General features: G+C 35.2%; 1 protein-coding gene across 13 annotated transcripts in view; it reads left to right on the top strand.

The window, feature by feature from the left end:
• Window positions 1–22,191, top strand: part of PTPN3 (protein tyrosine phosphatase non-receptor type 3) — a 181,641-nt gene that overhangs the window by 140,488 nt on the left and 18,962 nt on the right. For all 13 annotated transcript variants that reach the window (XM_042868965.1, XM_042868973.1, XM_042868971.1 and 10 more), the window contains 6 exons: window positions 10,544–10,567; window positions 12,120–12,318; window positions 13,808–13,885; window positions 14,828–14,884; window positions 18,735–18,891; window positions 20,555–20,712. In XM_042868965.1, coding sequence (XP_042724899.1) covers window positions 10,544–10,567; window positions 12,120–12,318; window positions 13,808–13,885; window positions 14,828–14,884; window positions 18,735–18,891; window positions 20,555–20,712 — 673 coding nt within the window. The remainder of the gene's footprint in view (window positions 1–10,543; window positions 10,568–12,119; window positions 12,319–13,807; window positions 13,886–14,827; window positions 14,885–18,734; window positions 18,892–20,554; window positions 20,713–22,191) is intronic.

Raw genomic sequence — 22,191 nt, 5'->3', positions numbered from 1 at the left:
TAGCATTCAGCTACATAGCTGTAGCTTTAAACCCTGGACATAAAGTTGTCTTCGAACATGAAGAAAACAGTTTTTGTTACTACATTATAGCATTGAGGTTTCTATGGAGGAGGATGGGGGGAATGAAAATTTAATGTGCTATGTGCATATTTGGAGTTTGTCTCTGGGTCATCAAAAGCATTTTTCTGTTTTTCTTCCTGCAAGTCAGATGAACCATTGTGCTAGTAGTGTCCCTAACAGCTGAAATAATATATGTGTTGCCTCAAGATGTTCAGTAACCACAGATATGAAGTTGTGTCTTTCCTGTGCTTTAACATTTACAGACAATTTATGTCCTTGCGTAAGTAATTAAGCAAATAAAATTAATGTAGAGTAGAACATATGAGAAGATGGTGAATGTAGAAACTGTTGACAGAAAAACAAGTTGCTACCCTATCTACTGTGACTGGTAGATTATGTCCAGACTTCATCATTCTTGTTTTTATCTTCTCCTGCAGTTTTTCTCCTTTCTGTTTTACTTTTCCAATGCCTACTGAGGGTTGAGTGGGAAGGCCTAGTTTTTTTGGTGTTTCAGTCAGAGGAAATAAGGTGTTCTGAGTGTGAAAATAGCTTATTTATTTTCTGGGCACTGATTTATTCCGCTGTATCTGAGTTACATCACTCACTGTAGAGATTATGGTTATACCTCAGATAAACCTAATTTTCTGTGAGTTATTCCCAAAGTAGTCCTTGTTTCTTTGGTATGTTTATAGTATTGAATTTTGTGCATGTAATTGAAAAATACTTAAATAAATGTGGTTAATTTAAATTGAAAGCATGTTTAGGATGGAGAATATTGTGTATAGAATGAACGGTCCTTTATTACATTAACTGTTAGATGTTTGTGTAGTATAATAGTCGTTAGTACTTCAACAACTGAGGTAAAACATTATGGTACCACACAAATAAAAGAATGTTTAAATCTATACTGAGGTTTTCAACAGTTTGTATTAGTCCACATTCCACTTATTATTTATATTCTTACACTTGTCATTATTTGCCTTGCTTCTTTTGTTCAAAGATGTAAGGTAAAATTAATTTTGTGTAGAAAAATATTTTTCTCTGAGTGCTTCCATGAAATATCTGGTAGACCAGATTCTATATCTGCTTTGCAAGAAAAGCATTTGACTTGCCTATCTTTGGTATTATGTATGAACAAACATTTGTCCTACTCTTCTGCTGTGCTTCAGGATAATTTAGCTATTAACTTAAAAACAGCTTGCAGTGTACTGATAAAACTTTTAAAGCTAACTCGCCTGTTTGTGTCAGACTGGTCTTTAGTAGACTTGAACTGACATAATCAAGACATGCTTTGGAAAAATATTGAAATTGCAAATCTGTTTTTGTAGAAGAGGGCCAAAAGTAGATTCTCATAGCCCTGCTTTTATACTGACTTTAGAGGACTCTTTTTTTTTTTTGCTGCCTAGTCTGCAGTGGTGGTAGTTAATACTGAGTATAAATGATGAATGTCTTTGATGGGAGGAAAAGTCTGAAAGAACTGTGGAAAATTACTAGCAAGCAACTGCAAGATGCTGATATTAAATCCCTTTATTGTTACCTGAGCTGGACATTGAATCATTGTTAAAATCATATGGCTCCTTAATCTTAATCTGTAGCTACCATGGGCATTTCAGGGACTTGGGAAATGGGAGATAGTTTCTGCTTGTTTCAGTTCAGACTCTGGATATTATCTTAGGATTTTTTCATCAAAGCAACACTTATCCCAAGACAGAGTTGCCTTCAAATTCATCTATTTGCTTACTGGGACAAATGTATCGATAGAACTTGTTTGATGAGATTTGTTGTGTACTTAGTAGATTAAATCACGTTTGGAATCCTGGGAGATATTGGATTTATAGAAGATAACAGTGCTCCAGTTTCCCAATAAGTCTTTTCTCCTCCTGATAGTACCAAGCAAAAGTATTTTCCTGACCAATTTTCTTCTTGAATGTGTTTAATAATTGAAGGGAATCAGTCATGTTCTGTATTGCTTCTAGAAACAAGTACACAATTTAGAAAATTTATGGGGAACAGTTCTTGGTTCAGACACCTAAAACATATCAATTATTAATATTCAGTTATTTCTTTGTTTCTTTCATGTTTCACAATACGTTGTGCTGTATCAACATTTCAACACCTAGAACTGTTTCCTGTTATATAATTCAAATAACCATGCTGGAGATGAGGGAAAGGATATCTTATTATTTATCATAGAATATCTTATTATTTATCATATTCTTTCTCTGAAGAAAATAGTGATTGTTTTTAAATGTACTGTGAGTGAGTATTCTACCTTCTAAGTAAAATTTGAGCGATAATTTACAGGCTGTGACTGAAAAAATAAATAAAACTAAAAATTAGAACATACAGTGCTCATAAGTAAACTGCTGAAAACCAGGGCAGACTCTCATTTTTTTTCGTATTGGTGTAACTAGACTGCATTAAGGTTCTATTTATTCTATTAAATCTATAAGATTTAAGGTTCTATTGCATTGAAGTAAATTTGAGGCTCAGGCGTTGTCGAAAGAAGCAGTTTTTCTCTCTCAGATTAGAATCTGCAGAAAAGATTAGAGCTATTGCATATGTATAATGGACAAAAAGGAAACGCTCTAAGCTCAAATTAATGTATATTAAATAGAGCTTTATTCACACAGAGTGAATAGGTTTGTTTATCTAAGCCAAGCCATCTCAAATCACAGCTGCATGCAAAGCCTGTCATTGAAGACGGTGCTGAAGAGTATTTCAAGACTTCTGTTTAGTCCAGGGAAATTCAACCTTTGTGAAGAAACCTTCCATGTTCTTTCTCCTCTTGCTTGCTGTGCTGCTGTTTGTCTTATCTGACTAATACTGCCTCTGAAAAAATTAATCCTAAGACACAGCTGGAGTCTGCACTGAAGTCTTGCCTCTAATATGTTGCTTTGAGTGTTAAACTGCTTTTATTATTTCTGTGCCAGAAATAATAAAAGCAGCACCAGATCTGCTGAGTCTATCTTCTGACTCTGTGTTGCAGTATTTCACGATATGTTTAACGCATCCCTCCATATATACACACATTGCTACTACTGTTTTGTTTCAAGTATAGTGGTAAGATAAAACATAGTATTTATTAGGGACTATGTAGCTGTTTTTCACTTACAGTTGGTTTTCCTGTCATGCCATGAAGGTATTTTGCTTTTGTTGAGAGATCTTAATTTTCTTCATTGAAGCACTGCTGAAATTGACTTACTAAACATCTATTTTTAAGCAGCATGTAAAATTTATTTTTGCCTTTCTAGGTTACGTTTCCTATCTTCAGAATTCCTTATGTGTGAATATGAAGGGGTTATGACTTGCCTTTATTAAAGAAAATATGTCATTATATGGAATTATTATTTCTAAAGTCATCTCTGCTAAAAAGCTGCTTTATTGTGTAGCTTTTTCAAAGCTGTTTGTGCTATACCAACAGGCTGCTTGGCATCAGATCATCCTGACCATCTGCTATCCTGATAGGCAGAGTTGTGAATTGAAGAAGCTTACCTTTGAGAAAAATGTTTCAATATAATATATTTACATCATGGCTTGTTCTAAAGGAAGGCTGATGGAGTTGTGCAGATAATTATTTTCAGTTAAAAATTTTACTTTTTTTTAAATCTACTGTGATACCTGAAGGTGATCATTGTTGAAGTCTTTCTTCATAAGAATACAACTGCAGTTTCCAAATTTTGAAATATACACACACTTGCACCAAATTTGGTATAGAAGAACAAATTGTTACTGATTTCCATGACATTAACTTAGTATGTATGCTGCAGTGCCTCTTCAATCAGGTAGCGGTGGTCGGACGAGAGGTAATGGCCTCAAGTTACACCAGGAGAGGTTCAAGTTGGATATTAGGAAAAATTTCTTCTCAAAAGGAACAGTGAGGCAGTGGCACAGGCTGCCAGGGGAGATGGTGGACTCATTGTCCCTGAAGATGTTCAAGAAATGTGTGGATATAACACTGAGGGGCATGGTTAGTGGGCATGGTGGGGATGGGTTGGTAGTTGGACTAGATGGATCATAGTGTTCTTCTCCAACCATAATGATTCTATGTAGGCTACAGTAAAAGGCTACAGTAAAAGTTAAGTGAATTTTTACAATCCCAATATTCAAGAGTTCCAATAAATACCATAAAGAAATGTAACCGAGTAGTAGTATTTTAAGGAGCTTTAAGTTTCATTTTTTCACGTATATGACTTTTCTTTCTTTCTCTCCTCTCCCCCTGCCTGTAACAGCATTACAGCAGTGTTCACACTTAACTGTGAAATGAAAAATGAAAGTAAATGGATAAATGAAAAAGGGGGGGGGGAGGGGAATAGAACTGTGAAAGGCACTTATTTTATTTAATGTTCTTAACCTCAGAGGATCCAGCTGTTGAAAAATGCATGTTTTTCAGGCAGTGGCTATGAAATAAGAAGAGTGTCTTCTACTAATTCCCTCATGGCATATTTAAGTTTTTAATCCAGTTTTGTGGGCAGTCCATATTGTTGTTGCAAACAACCACACTTCCCCTTTACTTGAATGTTGCAGTATTAACACTAAAGCAAGCTAGTTTCTTTCAGAGATGGCAAGGCTCTGGAAGTGAAAGGTTGCTGAAACAAATGAGTTTTCTTGTAGCTGAAGATAATGTTACCTGCTTGTTCTTATTACCTGTGTGAGACCAAAATCTCCTGTTCGTGAGAAACAGATTATCTTTGACATTGTAAATTCAGGTTGATTAGCTTAGGCTTTTTTTACTGCACCTGTACCCTTACCATAGGTGAAATTGTTTGGATTGTAATTGTAATGGCATGCTCTTCTAAAAGATTTTTTCATGTTTTTGGATGTATCTCTCTGAGTGCTTGTTAATAAGAATATATATATTCAGCCATGTATCTGAGGTGCTAGTTTAAGGGAAAAGAGCACTGGGTTATTGACTTGGAAAAGTATTCCTGTAAAGCTTTGTAGAGAATCCTGTGAGTTAAACTTTTCAGTTTATCTTGTTTACTGTATAATGAATTAAACCAGGATTTTGGTCTGTTTGGTTTGGAACAGCAGACTGCATAGGACCAAGTGTTTGATGAGTTCTTTAGAGTAGACTGCATCCTAAAAGAAAAGATTAGCTGCAAATTCTATTTAATCTGTGTTTCAGAAAGATTGTTGTAAAATATGTCTCTAAGAGATGAGTTATAGTATCAGTCAGTAAGAAAAATTGACAGATGAGTCTGTCTAAATCTTGTACTTATATTTAAATACTTAGTGTTGATTAATCAGCAAGATAAATCTGGCTAATTATTCACAGATGATAGCATGTGATGTATGAGAGGAGTCAGAAGGCTGGAGCAGGGCAAGTCAGTCATGTTTTTGCTTTCGGCTGCCAAAAGAAGGTTATCAAGTATACGGAATCAGACTCTTCTTGGAGGTGTGCAACAAAAACATGTGAAGTGATGAACCGAAGTTACAGCAAGGGAAATGCTGAGAAGTCACAAGGCAGGTGAAATTAATGCTGAGCTTGATTAAGCCCTCAAAGTGATTGACAGAAAAGTTGAGATTTTTCCTATCCCTGGAGAAATTAAAATCTCATCTGTAAAAAGGACCTGATTGTCCTTATCTAACTTTAAAGTTGGCCCATCTTTGAACATCCTCCCATGCTCCTTCCCAACTTAAATTACTTCAATTCTATAATTTTGTTATAAATGCAATGTGTTCCTGCAGAAACTTTTTCCTTTGTTAAACATGTTTGCCAAAGCTATAAACGTCTTTAATTTACATTCTAAAACTATCCTTTGGTGATATAGATGGCATAATGTGTGCAGTCCCAGAGTTAGAGGGGAAGGAAATAAATGGGTGAACTAGTATACAAAAGGAAATTCACTGTCATTATGCTATGAATTTCTGGAAGTGCATATACGTTCCTGATGTAAGTGTGATGTATCATCTGACGAAGGCATTGCATTGAAAACAGATTTCCTGAGCTTAGGCTGCATTTGTTCAATTCTTTCAGGTTACTGTGTTGATAGACAATAAACTGTAGCTCCATGGTGAAAGTTGGTAAACTTACTATAGAAATACTTTTTTTTGTATTATTCTAACAAAGATATTTTTGTAAACAACATTTAGAATGCATTTCTCTTGATGGAAGTACTCTTTAGATATATCAGATAAATTCCATTAACTACTATCCTGACATAAAATTGAAATTACTTTCAGTGAACTCAATTTATAATGCTTTTTACTTCAGTCCTTAATCACACACTTGCATGCTTAATTTCTTGTTCTTACAAAATCTCCTGCATTTCTTAACTCTGTTGTCTTAGTTTGGTGTACTTCAGTCTTTCTCAAGGAAGATGCTTTTCCAATATTAGGCAGGATCTCAGGACATTTCAATTTCACTTTAATTAACCTTGTCATTCCACTGCTTACCATTTGCATCCTCCTCATCAGCTGTGTTGGACTTAAATGTTGTTGGTTTGTTGGTTTTTTGAGTTGTTGTTTGTTGGTTTTTGGGTTGTTTTTTTTTTTAAGACTTTTGTATAGTCTTTCTCTGTTTTATTTTTATTTTTTATTTAATTCATATTCAGACAAACCTAGAATTAAAATATTCTTCCTGGACCTTCACTTGGCATTATACCGTATGTTATGATCTGCCATATGTTTCCTAGTTTGCTCGTTAATATAAATATCACTTCTCTATCCTCCCTCTGTTCCATTTCTGCACCTTTGCTGATGGAAGCTTGCAAAAACCACTTGTCGTCAACCAGATGAGATAAAACACGTGTGAGCCTAAGGGACTGTGAAATAAAGACTAAATATATTGTAAAGAAAAGTAGGAACGCTGCAACTTTAGAAATCATGACCTCAAGTTTTTATACGCACCTTTCAGAACCACCAATAAGTGATTTTGGGTTGAACACCCCATGGGTTTCAAATTAGGCTTTTAAGACTGTTACTAATGGACCACTATGGATTTCACAGTGCTCTTCCACTCAAATATGCAAAGAAAGAGAACGTGTTTATCTTACTTATGCACAAATCTCTTTTTAATATATATCTCTTTATTAAAATGTACTACCCTTTTTGTTTGTCAGTCCAAAAAAAAAGTCACCTCTAAAGCCAAAATGCAAATCTGTGATAAGGCAAATTTTGCAGCAAATTGAGCTTTTGAATATAACCAAAATACATGAAGCAATATGAAGTATGGTCAGTAAAGGAACTGTAGAGGAACTGAAGGAATCCTTTCATGGTTAATGGCAGCAGCTTATCAATATGGATGTTTGGGACTTACAGAAAATCACTGCAAAACTTGAGCATACTGTGAAAGCCCCAAGTTTTTCTATAATAGTGCTCAAGTGTAAAGCAGAAAGAATCTATGTAGCTGCCTTAAGCGGTTTTTCTGCTCACTTGTTCATAGAATTTCTGAATCTTAACTGTGCAACTCATGCTGTGTATAAATTTGTCTAAAAGGCAGCAAAAAGATGACGCTTTAAATATCTTCCATTTAATTTGTTTATGAATAATAATCCCAGTTTAAATGGGTAGTTCTCAGAAAAGATCTGGTAATGGAAATACTGCCACATTCAGTCTCCCTACCCCTGCAGGTGTTAGAGAAAAGAAGCTTCAATAACTTGAAGAACACTACAAGGGCAAAACCTACAGATGTTTCCTTCTGTTGTTTGTAGAGAGGGAGTTTTGCTACAGTTCTATTGTTTCAGTTGTCCCTTTTCTCTTGGGATTTTATTTTACCTTATCATCATCGGTTCTCAGAATAGCAAATTCTCTGGTAAGGCACACGTCTGAGGAGGAGGGGTCTTTCCTTGAAACTTGACAGAAGAGAGGTAGATTTTCACAGTGGAGAGTTTCATTGTAAAGATTGTCACTGACAGCAATCTATAGTAAGTGGAAGATTGAAATGGCATCTTTTTAGATACACAGTGGAGTAAGGAAGGGAGATTACTTGCAGTTTTGAAGTGTTTGCATGCTGAGCCAATGGAAAGTTTATTCTCCTTGCAAGGAATGTCTCTTTTTCTTGATGAAAAAGTCGATTGGTTGGTCTGGTGAGTGTTCTCATTTATTGACTTAAAATATGGTGCTTGTTGTTTGTTGTGAAACTAGGAAGATATCTTGGTAAAATGTAGAATACAGTTTGGCCAGAAAATATGATCCTGTTGTTCCTGTTCAAATTACTTCATCACATTGGTGAATAATTACGTGTCAGAAGTAATATTTCATTGAGTTGTGAAGATTAAAATTCTTCAGCTATAGCATGCTGTGCTGCTGAGGACTTTGTGAAGACACAGCTCCCTTGTCACTGATGAATTCTGTAGGGGTTGAATTTGGTCATTTTCTAGGTAATCTTTTTATACTCTAAAAGGTTATGGGATGATTCAGTAACTCCTTCAGACTGATGCATCTGAATTAAAGTGCAGTAACTCAACATATGAACCTTCAGGAAATATTAATAGGAATTTATATCCCACATTTATGTATCTTGATATATTATTGAGGTAATTAAGAATTTGCTATTTATTTATACACAGTATATGAATGAAAGCAGAACTATTTTTTTCTGTCTCAAATGGCCTCACTCTCTTGAGGTGGGGAGGAAGGAGATTATATTAAAATAGAGATATCATGTTTAATTGCATCAGAATTTTATGGTGTGTAGTTCTTGGTGGAAGCTTTCAAGAGGGTTAACGTATGACAACTTGAGTTCTGCACAGATGTTAGTAATAGACCTGTATCCCTTCTCTTGTGACATACACAAAAATGTATGGCTTCACTGTTGTTTCCATCAGATGGAAATCAATTGGCTTAAACTAAAATAAATAAAAGCTTGTGTAATTGCACTGCCTGTCTTCACACTTCACAAAGACTGGACAGCAGCAGTCAAATCCTATGTAGGGGTGGAGCTTTCAAAGGTAGAAATTATTTTTAACAAGCTCAGTGAAATCATTGACTAGACCAAAAAAAAACTTTAACCTCCTCTCACTGAGTAACTGCAGTATGAGCTCAACAGTTGTCTGCACTGCTTAGATTGGCTGCTCAGGCAGCATGTGTATGTGTGAATGGTGCCAAAGGATCTTTTCCAATGCTGTCAATTAAGGAGTGGAAGAACTGTGAGGATTACTAAAAAGGAGAGCTGGAGGTACTTCTGGAAGAATGGGAGTGAATGTCACTGGCATCACATGTTGGGGCATGGCTGTAATAAAGATGAACTGTAGTGTTCAGGGAAAAAAAAGTATGCACAACCAAACTTTCACAAATTCTTGTGGAATTTGCCATCTCTGCCTATCAAGGAGGAATATGTTCATATTATGGAATCTTTATGAGGAAACTGAACTAGAATGATATTTACCTTTTAACTGTAGTTTTAATGGAACACAGTACATGATTTACAACCTTGAAGGAAATTCTGTGCATATTCTAGAAGACTAGGACTGCTTCATGAGAGGATTATCAATTGTTTCTGTTTCCAACTGCTTTACTGTTTGTCAGTTTTTCATTTAAGTATGGTTGAATAAACCTCAACAGAAATCCCAAAACTGCCAGCTGCCTAGTGACTGTGTCTTCTCACGAAGCATCACTAAATGTCTGATTTCATAGAATCATAGGATCATAGAATGGCTTAGGTTGAAGAGGGCCACAGTGATCATCTAGTTTCAACTCCCCTGCTATGTGCAGGGTTGTCACCCACCAGACCAGGCTGCCCAGAGCCACATCCAGCCTGGCCTTGAATGTTAGTTTGCCACTTCTGATAACAGAGTACTGGCCTAGGTAACCAGTCTAACACTTCTTCTTCATTCCTTTCCCTCCCAGTTTAAGCTATCATTTATTCTAGGACAGTAAGTTTTACAATTACACAGATTCCTTCATTCCTAGATGATAATGAGCAGAGAGGAGAGTTTATTCACTTAGATGCCATGTGTGTGGATATTCTTTTGATTATGCTGTTACAATCAGCCAAGCTGCTCTGTGAAAAGCCCTGATTAACCACCCTTCTTTTCTGTGTTAGATTGTCCTGGTCTGTGTAGTCACTGCTTTAGTTACATTTTATGTTAAAATTCTGTCAGCACCTGTTCTACTTTTGCATTATAACTAACATTTCTAAAGCAGCCTGTGCTAATTTCTCATTACCTACACGTAAAGAAATACAATCAGTGACATCTTTAGTCATCGTGATCCACATCTAAAACTTTAAAATGGTGTAGCGTATCCTGTTAAATAATTGCCACTGTAAACTCCAGCAGCTTAGGCTGCAGTAGCAGATGTGTATTATTGGTATTTGGGTGTGTGCCAAAAGTGGAAGTGAGTAATTAGAGCTGCTCGGTGATTTTTTCTTGTTTCACAAACTCCCTAATTGCCTGATTTAGACTCTCTGCACAGGAATACGTATTTTTTAATTTACTGTCAGCACATCTTTTGGCTTTTACACAGACTTTTTTTCCTAATTAGAGTTCCTGTTTTCTTTCTGTTCGCTTACTGAGTTTTATTTATTTATTTTTAACAGGCCTTCTGAACAAGATTCACCAAAGTGAGTTGTCTTTAAAATTTCTACTATGGAATCTTTATCTTTAAGATACCAATCAAAGCATAACTTGAATTGATTTTTCTAAGTACTGGTCTTGTGTGATTGAAGGCACAAATAACTGTTGAAATCAATGAAGATGGTAAATCTTTTCTTAAAAATTAAGTTTTTGCATCAGGATGCGAGAAAACTTAAATCCTAATAAGTGTCTAAGCACTATTAACAAAGCAAAACAATGATTTTCTTAAACTGTTCCATTTCTTTTGTAAAAACTTAATGATGCCAAAATCCACTGGTGATTTTACTGCTAGAAAGCAATAACTGAAGCAGTTTGTCACATTATTCCAGCGTTAATTTTTTTCTGTGGTAGAAACTCATTAAGAACTAAACTCCTAAGTTGCAAGTGAAATTTTGTTTTTAAATTGACTATATTCTGAAAAATATGTTATGATGTGTTTGCATATAAGTGGTTCCTGCTTACTTAACATTGACCTCACAGGAATCATGAAAACCTCTTTGAAGCTACCAAATAAAACCAATAATTCTTTTTTTTTTTGTGTATGTGTCATTACAGTTCGCTAAAATATTTTAAAACTATTTAAAGAGCCAAATGAATAATATCTTTGAAGAATATTTTCCATGATAGTTGAAAATGTTGTAAATATTAACAAAAACATTTCATTCACACTGCCAAGTACATGTAGAAAACTGAACATCAGTAATATTAAGGCAAAGCCTTAATATTAGCCTGCTAACCTATGGCATCATGGCATAATGTTTGTTAGTTGCAGTCAGATTTCTGCAAACCAAAAAACAAATGTCTATATTTATTAGTAGTTGTTGCATTGCAAATCCTGCATGTAAAAAGCTTATGTTACATTCCCTTATAGTTTTGTTTCTTCATGCTGGGATTCACTTCTACTACTACCATCCTGTGAGAGTTAGATACTGCTTTTAGGAATGGTGAACTAGATAATGCATTGAATACGCTCTGCACAAAAAAAAAAAAATAAAATAAAATAAAATAAAAGCATGCATACATGCAAGAATCAAATACAATTCACTGTAATGCTGGTTGTCTGTGGCACTACAGAGCGTGCTTGCAAAGAGTACTGGCCCTGATCAAGATGATCTATGATGCAAGTGAAAGATCTCTCTACAGTGGGGTAATACAGGTGAATAGAATCGCAGTTGAAGCATTTTCCCCTGGGGTTTGTTCTCGTTCCCTCCTTTGTGGCAGTGATTTCATGTACCACTTCAGCAGTGCCTTTCACTGTTGACCTTCAAGTATTTTGCTGAAAATGTCTCTCTTGCTCTAGTTTTATTCTGCAGTTCTTCTAGGTCTCCACTGAACAAATGATAATGCGTAGATCATTCTCCAATCCCATTACTTTGCATGTCAAGAAGTGCTGTTTAACCGCGAGTATAAAAAGACTTGTTCTGGTGTCTGAGTGATACAATTGCCCATTTTACACAGTTTAATGTAAAAATCTAGATAACAATACTTTTCTAATATATATATATATTATTTTTTTTGTTTGTTTGTTTTTAAATGAAGGAATGTATTGGGAAATAGTCCAACTCGAAATTCTCTGACCCGTACCTCACCTAAAGCATTGACTCAGTCTCCCAACGGAGTTGGTAGCATTTCTGACTCTTACCCTCTGGAAGGGGTGGATAAACACTTCCTAGAAACATATGACAATGTTACAAAAAGTAGCTCAACAGATGATTCCAGTCAGTACTACTGTGATAAGGTACGTTCAGTTGCATTCTTTTCAAGTCAAAACTGGTAACATATGTAGCTTTGAACTGTAGATTAAGAACTCAGAAAAACTGTGGTTTTATTCTGGGGTGTGCATGTTTTACGAGGTTACAGGAATAAAGCTTCTTGTCTTACTGATTTATCCAAGGCTGTGTATACAGTATGATAGGTAAGCCTACTATGTACATTCATTTCTTATAGCGACCAGGTTTCCAACAGCATCTGCAGGAAGTTCTTAATGGAATGGGAATCCTTACATGACTGTATCTCATTTGTTCTAGGATAAAGTCACTCAAGCTCCTGTAAGTCTTGATAGTGAGCACAAATCCCATCTGGGATGGCTAAAAATTGTGTTTTGACTTCTGAGTTGACTGGAGAGCAGCTGCTCCTTGCTAGCGTTGTGACAGCAGATCGTCCCTCACCTTTTCTCTAGCCTCTTCCAGGGCTGTGCTAAACAGCTTCCTAACTTGGCTTTCCACTAGCCATAGCCAAGCTTTAATCATCCTTGCTTGGAGATTTCCTGGAGAAAATATCAGTTCACCCTTTTAGAGGAGATATGTTAAAGAAATTGTAGTTACTCCATAATCTTTAGAGCAAAAATGTTTAAAGTGTGTTGTACCTTTTTTTTTTTTTTTTTTTTTTTTTTTCCTTTTAAGTCACCTTTAGCTATGGCAATACATTGAAAGTTTTAATAGGTCTGAGCTGAAAAAGCTGTGACGAGAGTAAGAGTGTAAGGACGGAAAAACCATACAACGCATTTGTCATTTTGCGTTCCAAAGTAATGCCTCCTATTTATGGAAACTACAATCAATACAAAGAGCACAGTAACACTGTTTGGTAGAGAAAATTGTCATCTACAGTAAATTATTATACAACGTGGCCACCGCCATTAGCTCTGCATTTTTGCCAGTGGTGGATAAGAACCTGTGTGTCATGGTTATAACAGTCTGCATTAGCAGAGGCGACCTGCTGTTGCCACTGCACCACCCATTTCCTCACTGTGCTCACATCAACTGTTTGCTTGCTTAGCAGTTTTAGAGACCATCGATGAACGCCAATTCGTTCTATTTTTTCCACATAGAGGAATTGAGTGACACTCCTTTGCTTCAACTGCAACTCCATGTCAGCTGCCATTGTGTCAGACTGCCCCTCTGCTGCCATTTGTCACATGGCAAAAACATGTAATGAAATATTGGTGGGATGGTTCAACCCCTACTGCCATCCTCCTCTGAAATTGTGAGCCATCATCATAAAATAGGAGGTATTACCTTCAGAGCAGCCCTTGTTGCAATTTTTACAATTTTTAAAGGTTGCAATTGAGTGTATTCTTTAACCTTAGCTTCTTCATTTTTTGAGCATGTATTTACATGGAGAATTATTGTTCAGCATGTCTAAATGTGGGTACGTTACACTCTAATTTTCTGCTGCTTGGTTTTAAAACTTAGAAAAACTTGGTTTGAGCTTTTTCCTGTTTGTTACAGAATGAGGTAATTGAGGGAGATTTACTTTTGGTGCGTATCACACCAGATGAAGAGGGGAAGTTCGGATTTAATCTAAAGGTAAATCAGCAATCTTTTGTTATCTTAAAATGATCTATATAGATACCGTGATCTGATATTATGATTATTTTTTTGTTTTTAGTGTGATACTTCAGAGAAATCAGTATATCCCACAAGAATTTCTTAAGGACTCAAAAATTTTTAGAAGTGGCAGCCTAATCCTTAAATGATAAAATCATATTTATGAAAACAGGCCTTTGCTACTTCTGTATTCTTTAATTGCATATACTATGGATGTGACATTTCCAAGGCACTGCCTATTTTGCTGTGTAGATATGAACATGGAAACATAATTTAAGACACTAATTTCTAGGAAAAATGTCTGTATTATAAAGCAAGTTAAATAGCTGGTGCCATTTTATCAATTATATCCATGAAAAAATCACGTAGAGATGAAAATGAATTGTAAAAATGGAAACAAGTATTGATTCCTCCTGTAAATTTTCTAATTGTATCACCAAAAAATTCCATTTGAACAGATAAGATAATGATACCATCAAAATCAGGGTAATGTTTGCTCATTTTGCCTTGTTATTTATTGGTGAAGTGTTGAGAGAGCTTTATGTAAAGGGAATAAGGGAGTATGTATTTATTTATTTTGGAACTTCGATCCTATCTGATCTCTTGCACACTCACCATAATACCTTAATACTGTCCACCTTGTGAGTTCAGATGTTGAAATAGGCTTGCTTGAAGGATAGGGTTTGAGTAATGCTGCATTTGATCTGCTTATTGCCTCTTAAAATGTGTGGACAAGCAAAGCCACTAGTTTAAGTCTACTGGAAAAAGAGTACACCCATCCTGACATTTGCTCATGAGAGTTCAATCTTACTGGCCTCAAGCGACTGAACAAATTTTATATGTAAGTGAAAGTAGGTGATTGTTTAAAATGCTTATGGTCATGTTGTATTGATGGTCATTATTTACTTGACATTCCTGTAGGGTGGTATAGACCAAAAAATGCCCTTAGTGGTATCAAGAATAACTCCAGGATCACCTGTAAGTAATATCTTACCATTATAATCTTTCCCTTATTACTTCTTCTACCATTTTCATAAGTCTTTATTCACAGGTATCTGGAAATGCATAGCCAATATGAAATAGTAACTGAGCCGTTCTCTTTAGAAATTGATCTGACCAGTGATTTTTCTTTTTTAAGCCATGGATGAAAAGATCGGGAATTGTTAGCCAAACAAGAGACAGTTGGAAAGCATATTTGTTTTCTTTCGTTGTTTCAAATAGTGCACTACAACACTGGAAATACAAACGATGATTGAAGATGCAGTACAGAAGTGAGTGGCATGGGCCTATGCAGCCTATGAAAAAGAAACAATTTAAGGAAAGTACAGCAGAGTTATATAAAATTTGGAGCACTGTGAAATGAGTAGCAGGGGATTCCATTTAAAGAAGAAGGGGCTATCAAATTAGTTAGTGAAAGGCTGAAAATAAATGAAAAGTAGCAGCTTTACATGCCTAAGACAGACCTATGAAATTCCATGACAAAGGATACACTGATCCTATTTTTCCATTCACTTTCACATACGGAAATATTTCTGGTATAGGTGGGACATTCATTGGAACCGTACAGTCACTGAGTTATTATGCTGAATTGTGGACTAATAATAGTGATGCAGTACCTTGGTAATTTTTTTCTACGAAAAATTGTGAGGACGCACTATCTCATCTCATGTTTTTTATTCTTTTTCCCCCCTCTCTTTCTTTTTATTTACCAACTTTCTTAAGATAATGTCAGTGCTAACTTGCTAGGAGATAGTCATGCGTCAAAAGTCTGGAGACACTGAATATTATAGACTCTAGAAATTTAATAAGCACTCGCAGAGCTGGTATCTGAATGTCATAATGTAAGTTGAGCTAAAACAGATTGTTTGAGAACTTGCATTTTGTCCTGTTTGAAATTTATGGCTTGATTTATGCAGTACACTGAACTCAATCATGAACTCTACAATAATTATGCGAATAGAACAGTAATAGAAAATAGTCATTATTACTTAAAGCCACAAAGTAAAAATAAAACAGGCCAGATTTGCAAATCTAACAAAAAATAAAGATGATTTGAGATGCTGAAGTGATGCTAGAAGCAGGCTTATTCTGTTGAGAAACAGAAGATGCTTTTCCAGAGGCAGTGATTTCCTGTGGCAGATTCAGATTATCTTCTGGGAGGTACAGAAGTTCTGATCTGTTTTTATCTTTTCGGACTGGGAAAGGGCTGGACATCCAACTTGCTTCCCCAGTTAGTGTCCCCAGTTAGCAAGTATTGGCATAGATATGAGTGACTTCTTAGCTCCCTAGATGAAAAAGCATGCTAAGTGAGCAAGTTATCAAGAGTCAGGAGGGTATATTAAAAACCATTATGCAATGCAGCATAATAAAGAGCAGTGCAAGAGAAATCACATCATGTTACAGCAAGAGGAAAATATGTAAGTACTTTCAGCACATAACAATATTAACATTATGTTGTTTTCTGTAAATTCATTTTCACCTGCTCTTGACTATTTAATGACATACAACTGATATTTGTAAGTGGAAGTATTTGTATGGAGTGTGTTTTTGTTTATTTTAGCTCCATGGAACTTCAGTGATGCCTGAAAGATCCATCTTTTGTGGAGAAAGGGAAATAAATGTACACGCAAGGCGGTATATCATTTTTGGCATACTAATTTGTTTTTTTTTTTAAATTCCCTTCTACTATAGTAGAAATCTGGAGTTCTGGGGAGATTTGAAGACAGAGAAGCAAAAAAACAACCATTTATTATTTTGGTATTTTTTTTAATAAGATTCCTACACTGTTGATTTTATTTTATTTTTTTTCCCAGAAACAGTATTAATGCCTTAAGGTGATACAGAAGTTGTTATAGTTGTATTTAGTAGAACTTTTGATTGAAAAATAATATGTATGCTTCCTGGAACAATAACAAAGAGATTAGCGTAAAATGAAACACTGGGCAAATCAAATAGGAGAGGAATCCTCTGACATAATTAATTGTCTGAAAATGCTCAGTATCTGAAAAATCTACAAATTATGCTTACACAGAAAGAATTAATTTCCATTTGAGATCAATCTGACTGTATAAAATGTATCAAGCAAGAGAGTTGAGACATTAACATGTCACTTGATTAACACAACTTCTACGAATATCGATATTCATCTTCTCCTGTAATAAAGAATAATAGCCAGCGACCAGCCAAGAAATATAAATTATAGATAAATGTAGGAGATCAGACACCATTCCCTCTGTGTTCTTGTTGACTACTTGCCACTGCTGGACTGACCTAATGTGACTAGTATGACTGATATGAACTTTATATCATTTATCCTTTCAATTATTGCTAACCATTATATTTTACAGCGATTAAACAATTGTTCATAGTTGCATTCTTCAATCTTGCCTCCATAAATCATACAAAAAATGACTTGCGTCTCTTTTGGGGAACTGTGAATACTGAAGAACACCGTGGCTGTTTCTTATTCCCATTCTGCTTCTATTTGCATATCTTTTTCATGCAGCATTGTCAATTTTCCTTATCCTTCATTCGTATCTTTATTTCTTTCTATAGAAAATGTTTGGTGTTACTTTTTGTTTTTGTAGTAGGAAGTATTTATTTTGTGTGGGTTCTTTTTTTCATATTGATTCTGTCATTATCACCTCTCTTTTCTGTCATTTTGTTTTTAAATTGGTAATGATACACTTAGTTCAGGCAAGTTATCCATGCTTCCTGCAAGGCATAATCAGGATAAGAAGGAGAGGGATTATTAGGACATCATTTTCAGGTTTGCTTTTTGACAGAGCTAAAAACATTAGATGAATAAAGGTTGGGGAACCCATGTTAACATTGGGAACAACTATAAATGGAGAATAACAGACTGTATTGGACTAGATCTGATTTATAAAAGATTTAAAATGCAGTGTGTATTTAACTAAGTCACTTCTGTACAGCTGAGTACTTCCTAAATAGAACAAAAATCAGAATAGCAGTGATAATAAAATGGTTACGCAAGTTGGCACTCTTCTCAAAGGTTATAGAATCCTTCATATTCATGTTACCAGAATCGTAGACTGGCTGAGGTTGGCATGAACTCTGGAAGTCCAACCCGCCAGCTCAAACATGGACACCATGAGCCTGCTGACTAGGATCATCATCATATCCTATCCGTGGCTTTAATCCCTTTGTGCTCGTCACAATGCTAAGTATACTAAACGTAGCAGAAAAAAAAAGCCAAGCAAGTCCTAAAGTTCAGCAGATGGTCTAAATTGCTCTAAGTTGCAAGATGTAAGCTTAGTGAAGCTCTTAGTGATGCAAATTGGGAAGTAGTCTTCTATGCAAAACATGAATAAGTTGAAGTTGTAGAAAGGAGCCCGTGTCTGGGGAATGTCCTTAATGTTACTTAAGATATGTTCAGTTTAATAACCTCAAAGTCATGTTTGGACTTTCCAGTATCACTGCATAAGAACAGAAGGTTGCAAATGTCATCTTGTACACCTAGAAGACCTTTTTTATGAGAGAAAGTATCATTTGTTAAGGTTTTCAGTCTGAAATTTGGATCATTATGAGCAATTTGGTAATGGCTATCTGATAAATATAAATTCTTCTTTTAGCTATCAATATGCTGTTTGAACTGTTCCTCGTCTTCATTAAGAAGCTTTGGAGCAACAAAAACAGCTTTAGATCTGAATCCTTTGATTGATTTTCTGATACAGAAGATGAAACTTTTTCAAGAGAACTCTGAAGAATTTGCTTACATGATGAATTTAATATTCTGATTTGTTCTTGCTTATGTGGCTGGATGCAATGACATTAATATGTTTGGGGTTTTTTTGTCTTGAAACAGGCTGATAAATGCATTCCAAAACTGAACGAAGGTGATCAGATAGTATTAATTAATGGCAGAGATATTTCAGAACACACACACGACCAGGTGGTCATGTTTATAAAAGCCAGCAGAGAATCTCACACAAGAGAGCTTGCACTTTTGGTCAGGAGGAAAGGTAACTGGGCTTATTTTATTCACTTCTAATGTTTTGGAGACTTGCTCTTCTGTCTGAATAGGTACGCCTATTCGAGTAAATGTGGTTTTGTTTCACTTGAAATAAGTCTGTGATAAAAAGTAGTTCCTCTTGCATTGAAATTAGCAGCATAAATATTTTTAACTGTGGGCTCTTTTGGATACAAATGAGTCTATCTAGTTAGAATTTCTTCTTATGTTTTTAACTCTAAACTCAACCAATAAATGTTCCTTTTCAAAACTTCTTTTTGGAAATAGAGCATAATTTCACAAATCTTCAGTTGTGAGTTTGCAAATACCTATGAGCTGCTGTTCCCCAGCACAATGATTCTACAAAACAAACAACCTACAACAGATATTTTTATAATGATGAGAAGCTTGACCCATGTGGACTACTCACTAATTTCCTGTTGGCAACAAGACAGTTTTGGAAATATGTAGGGTAATAGGTATTTATTTGTTAAATACAAGGAATCAGTCCTGCTCCATTTTTAAACACATGTAGATTGCAGGAACTTTCAGGGGAAATGAAATGATGATTTACTTTATTATTTACGTTCTCTAGGAGCAATGGTAAGACCTTAACACAAATGATTATTTAAAGGCTTGGCAAGGAGTTTCTGACTGCATTATGACTTAAAAATCTGGAGGGGTTATGCACTGCTAGGAAACAGGAGGCAAGAAAACTGCATAGATGTTATATGCCTCTGTAGCATTTATTTATTTTAAATTTCTTATGTTTGTAGGAAGGTAGATGAGCTCTTCTTGTCATTCTCCCTGAACACAGTCCTGCTTCAGTTATTGCAGGTCTCTCCACTGGCCCCAAGCAGTATTTAGTCTTTCCTTAACTTTTTTTTTATTATTCCTCTTCCTACTTGCAGATAAGTCTTTGCTTTGAGCTAAAGACTTATCCTGTGGCCCCATGCCAGTCATTTGTATAGGCACGAGTAAGAACATCTTTTTATAGTTCGGTAAGAATGGACCGTACCGATCACTGCAGTGAATAACCGCAAGTGGGCACCTTCCGCAATGCAGCAGCTTTCATAGACAAAACTATGGTGAAATTTTTCAATAACATTTTTCATGTTCTTCAACATCTTAGCAAGAAATGCCATAGAAAACTGTCGAAAATATTTTGTGATTTATGTTAAAATGAGGGATGTGACTGAATAAGAAATTAGAATATAGAATTTAGTTGCTCCTCTAGTGGAAAAGGAATATATAAATGTATTTATGTTTGCTTTGCTGTGAGGGGATCCAAACTTTGAAAGATATTCCATTAATTATCTTCTAATTTTTTTTAATGTAAAATTTACTTGATGTCTACCATGGTAATGTTGTGAGTCATTACCCCACCAGCAGATAATAGCAGCAAAAAACCTTTTGTGCTTGGAAACAGTCATTTTTAGTTAGCTCCTTAAGGAATTTCTTTTTTCCTAAGGGAAATTGTCTATGAGGCATTTACTCTAGTCCTTTGTGCAGAAATATAATATATAACTAAATGAAGAAAGTATGTTGCTATTATTCACTTCCTTGAAATTTTCTTTGCAAACTTTATTGTTCTCACAAGCTGGTAAATTTTGTCATGCATTGCAAACACATGAATGCTCAACGTAAAAAGTTTTAATTTTCAGTACATCTTTCAGTTGTTAAACAGTTTGTGGAGCCTAGATTGGAAGATGAAGTTGATTCCCAGAATCTCCCAGAAGCTCTTCTTTGTTCTGAATACGCTGAAACTCTGGATGAGTCTATGGAACAGCTAAGGAAAGGGCTGGAAAGTGGGACAGTAATTCATCAGTTTGAGGTGGGTAATACTCAGCTCTCAAATACTGTTAGTACTAATAGCTGTGACCAGGGCTGTAATTGCAACATCAGGGCTTAATTGATTAGAAAACTTATCTCTCCCTTTCAGTCTCATCTTAAGAGAGCAGGAATATGAGTTGCCCGTCAGATTTGATTAACATTTTTCCAGCTCAAGTACCCAAAGCTCACTAAATTTTTTAAAAATTGTTTTATTGAGTAAAATAGTAGGAGATTGACAGAAGATAGTTTTGTAGTTTTTCTTCTTCTATGCGAATAGGTGAAGTTTCTGAAACATCTTTTTTATCCTTAGATTTTTCTCATTCTCATGTTTTGCTGCCTTTCATGGAATATAACATCAGCAGCTTGACTGTTCCTGCTCTTCTTCTCTGAGAGGTTAATGTGGAAGTGTTGCAATGTTAATTTCTGTATGTGGTCTGTAGTGTCCAGTCTGATGTTTTTTCCTGCAATCTAAAGCACGGATGGTTACTTCTTGGGCAGATTATCTGTAGGTGAGATTCCCCTGTATGCAAGATGAGACTTGACAAACTGCTGTATAGAATAATTCATCAATATTTGTTCTTCAAAATGTTGGCAATGCGTACTCTAGAAAGCTGATCATTAAAACATTTGCAGTTTATTAAAACAGTTCTTCAGTGTTAGCATAGAAATTAGAAGCAAGAAATTTGAAAAGGTAATTCTGTTACTTTTCTAATGGAACTATATCCCATAGTATGTTTGTGTTCATTTTTACTGTTGGAGATACAAGCATTTATTTTGTAGGCTTTGTAACTTTGGAGAAATTCTGGTTATTATGACTTAATAATTTCACATTGTTAAAGTTTGGCATTGTTCTTTCAGACTCTGTAAACATATTGAACAGCAGTGGCAATTTTCTTATTGTGTTACTTTTTTTTTTATAAATTCTGTAAAATGTTATGCTGGTGGCTGAAGAATTTTGATGTTATTTATTACAAAACATTCCTTTTATGAGTTCTCCTTTGTTTCCAAAATTTCTAAAGAGTTAAGTCTTCCCTGACTTTTAGAAATTCTTGACTCTGTGGTGTATATCAGCTTTCCAAAATCCACAACAGTGTTGGAATGTTGTAATAGCAAGTCTATTAGCTACTGAAAAAGTAACTCAAAAGATACGAACCAGCGTTTTAGTATGTTAATTGTACATGAATTTAGCCAACAACTCTGACAATGTTTCCTCAATAATTTTCATTGAATATTTGATTCTTTGACATTTTAATTTCCAGACAACAGTTTTAGCAGGATGTTATTGATGTTACAAAGAAGTGCAGAACCCTTTTGAAATCTAATAAATGTAGTGAGCTTAGTGGTCGTCTTCAAATTCAGTGTCTGTTGCAGTGTCTCCTTATCACCTTTGGTAACTATCATGTTCTCCATTCATGTTAGTAAAATAGATAATAATTAATACACTATCACGTAGCCAATTTTTTTTCCTGAATATCTTTCC

This window comes from Lagopus leucura, unplaced genomic scaffold (assembly GCF_019238085.1).
Source record: "Lagopus leucura isolate 7727_CA_CO unplaced genomic scaffold, USGS_WTPT01 Super-Scaffold_100002, whole genome shotgun sequence".
Lineage (NCBI taxonomy): Eukaryota > Metazoa > Chordata > Aves > Galliformes > Phasianidae > Lagopus > Lagopus leucura.
Note: the sequence above shows the minus strand (reverse complement) of the source record. Positions and strands in the feature narration are given on the sequence as shown.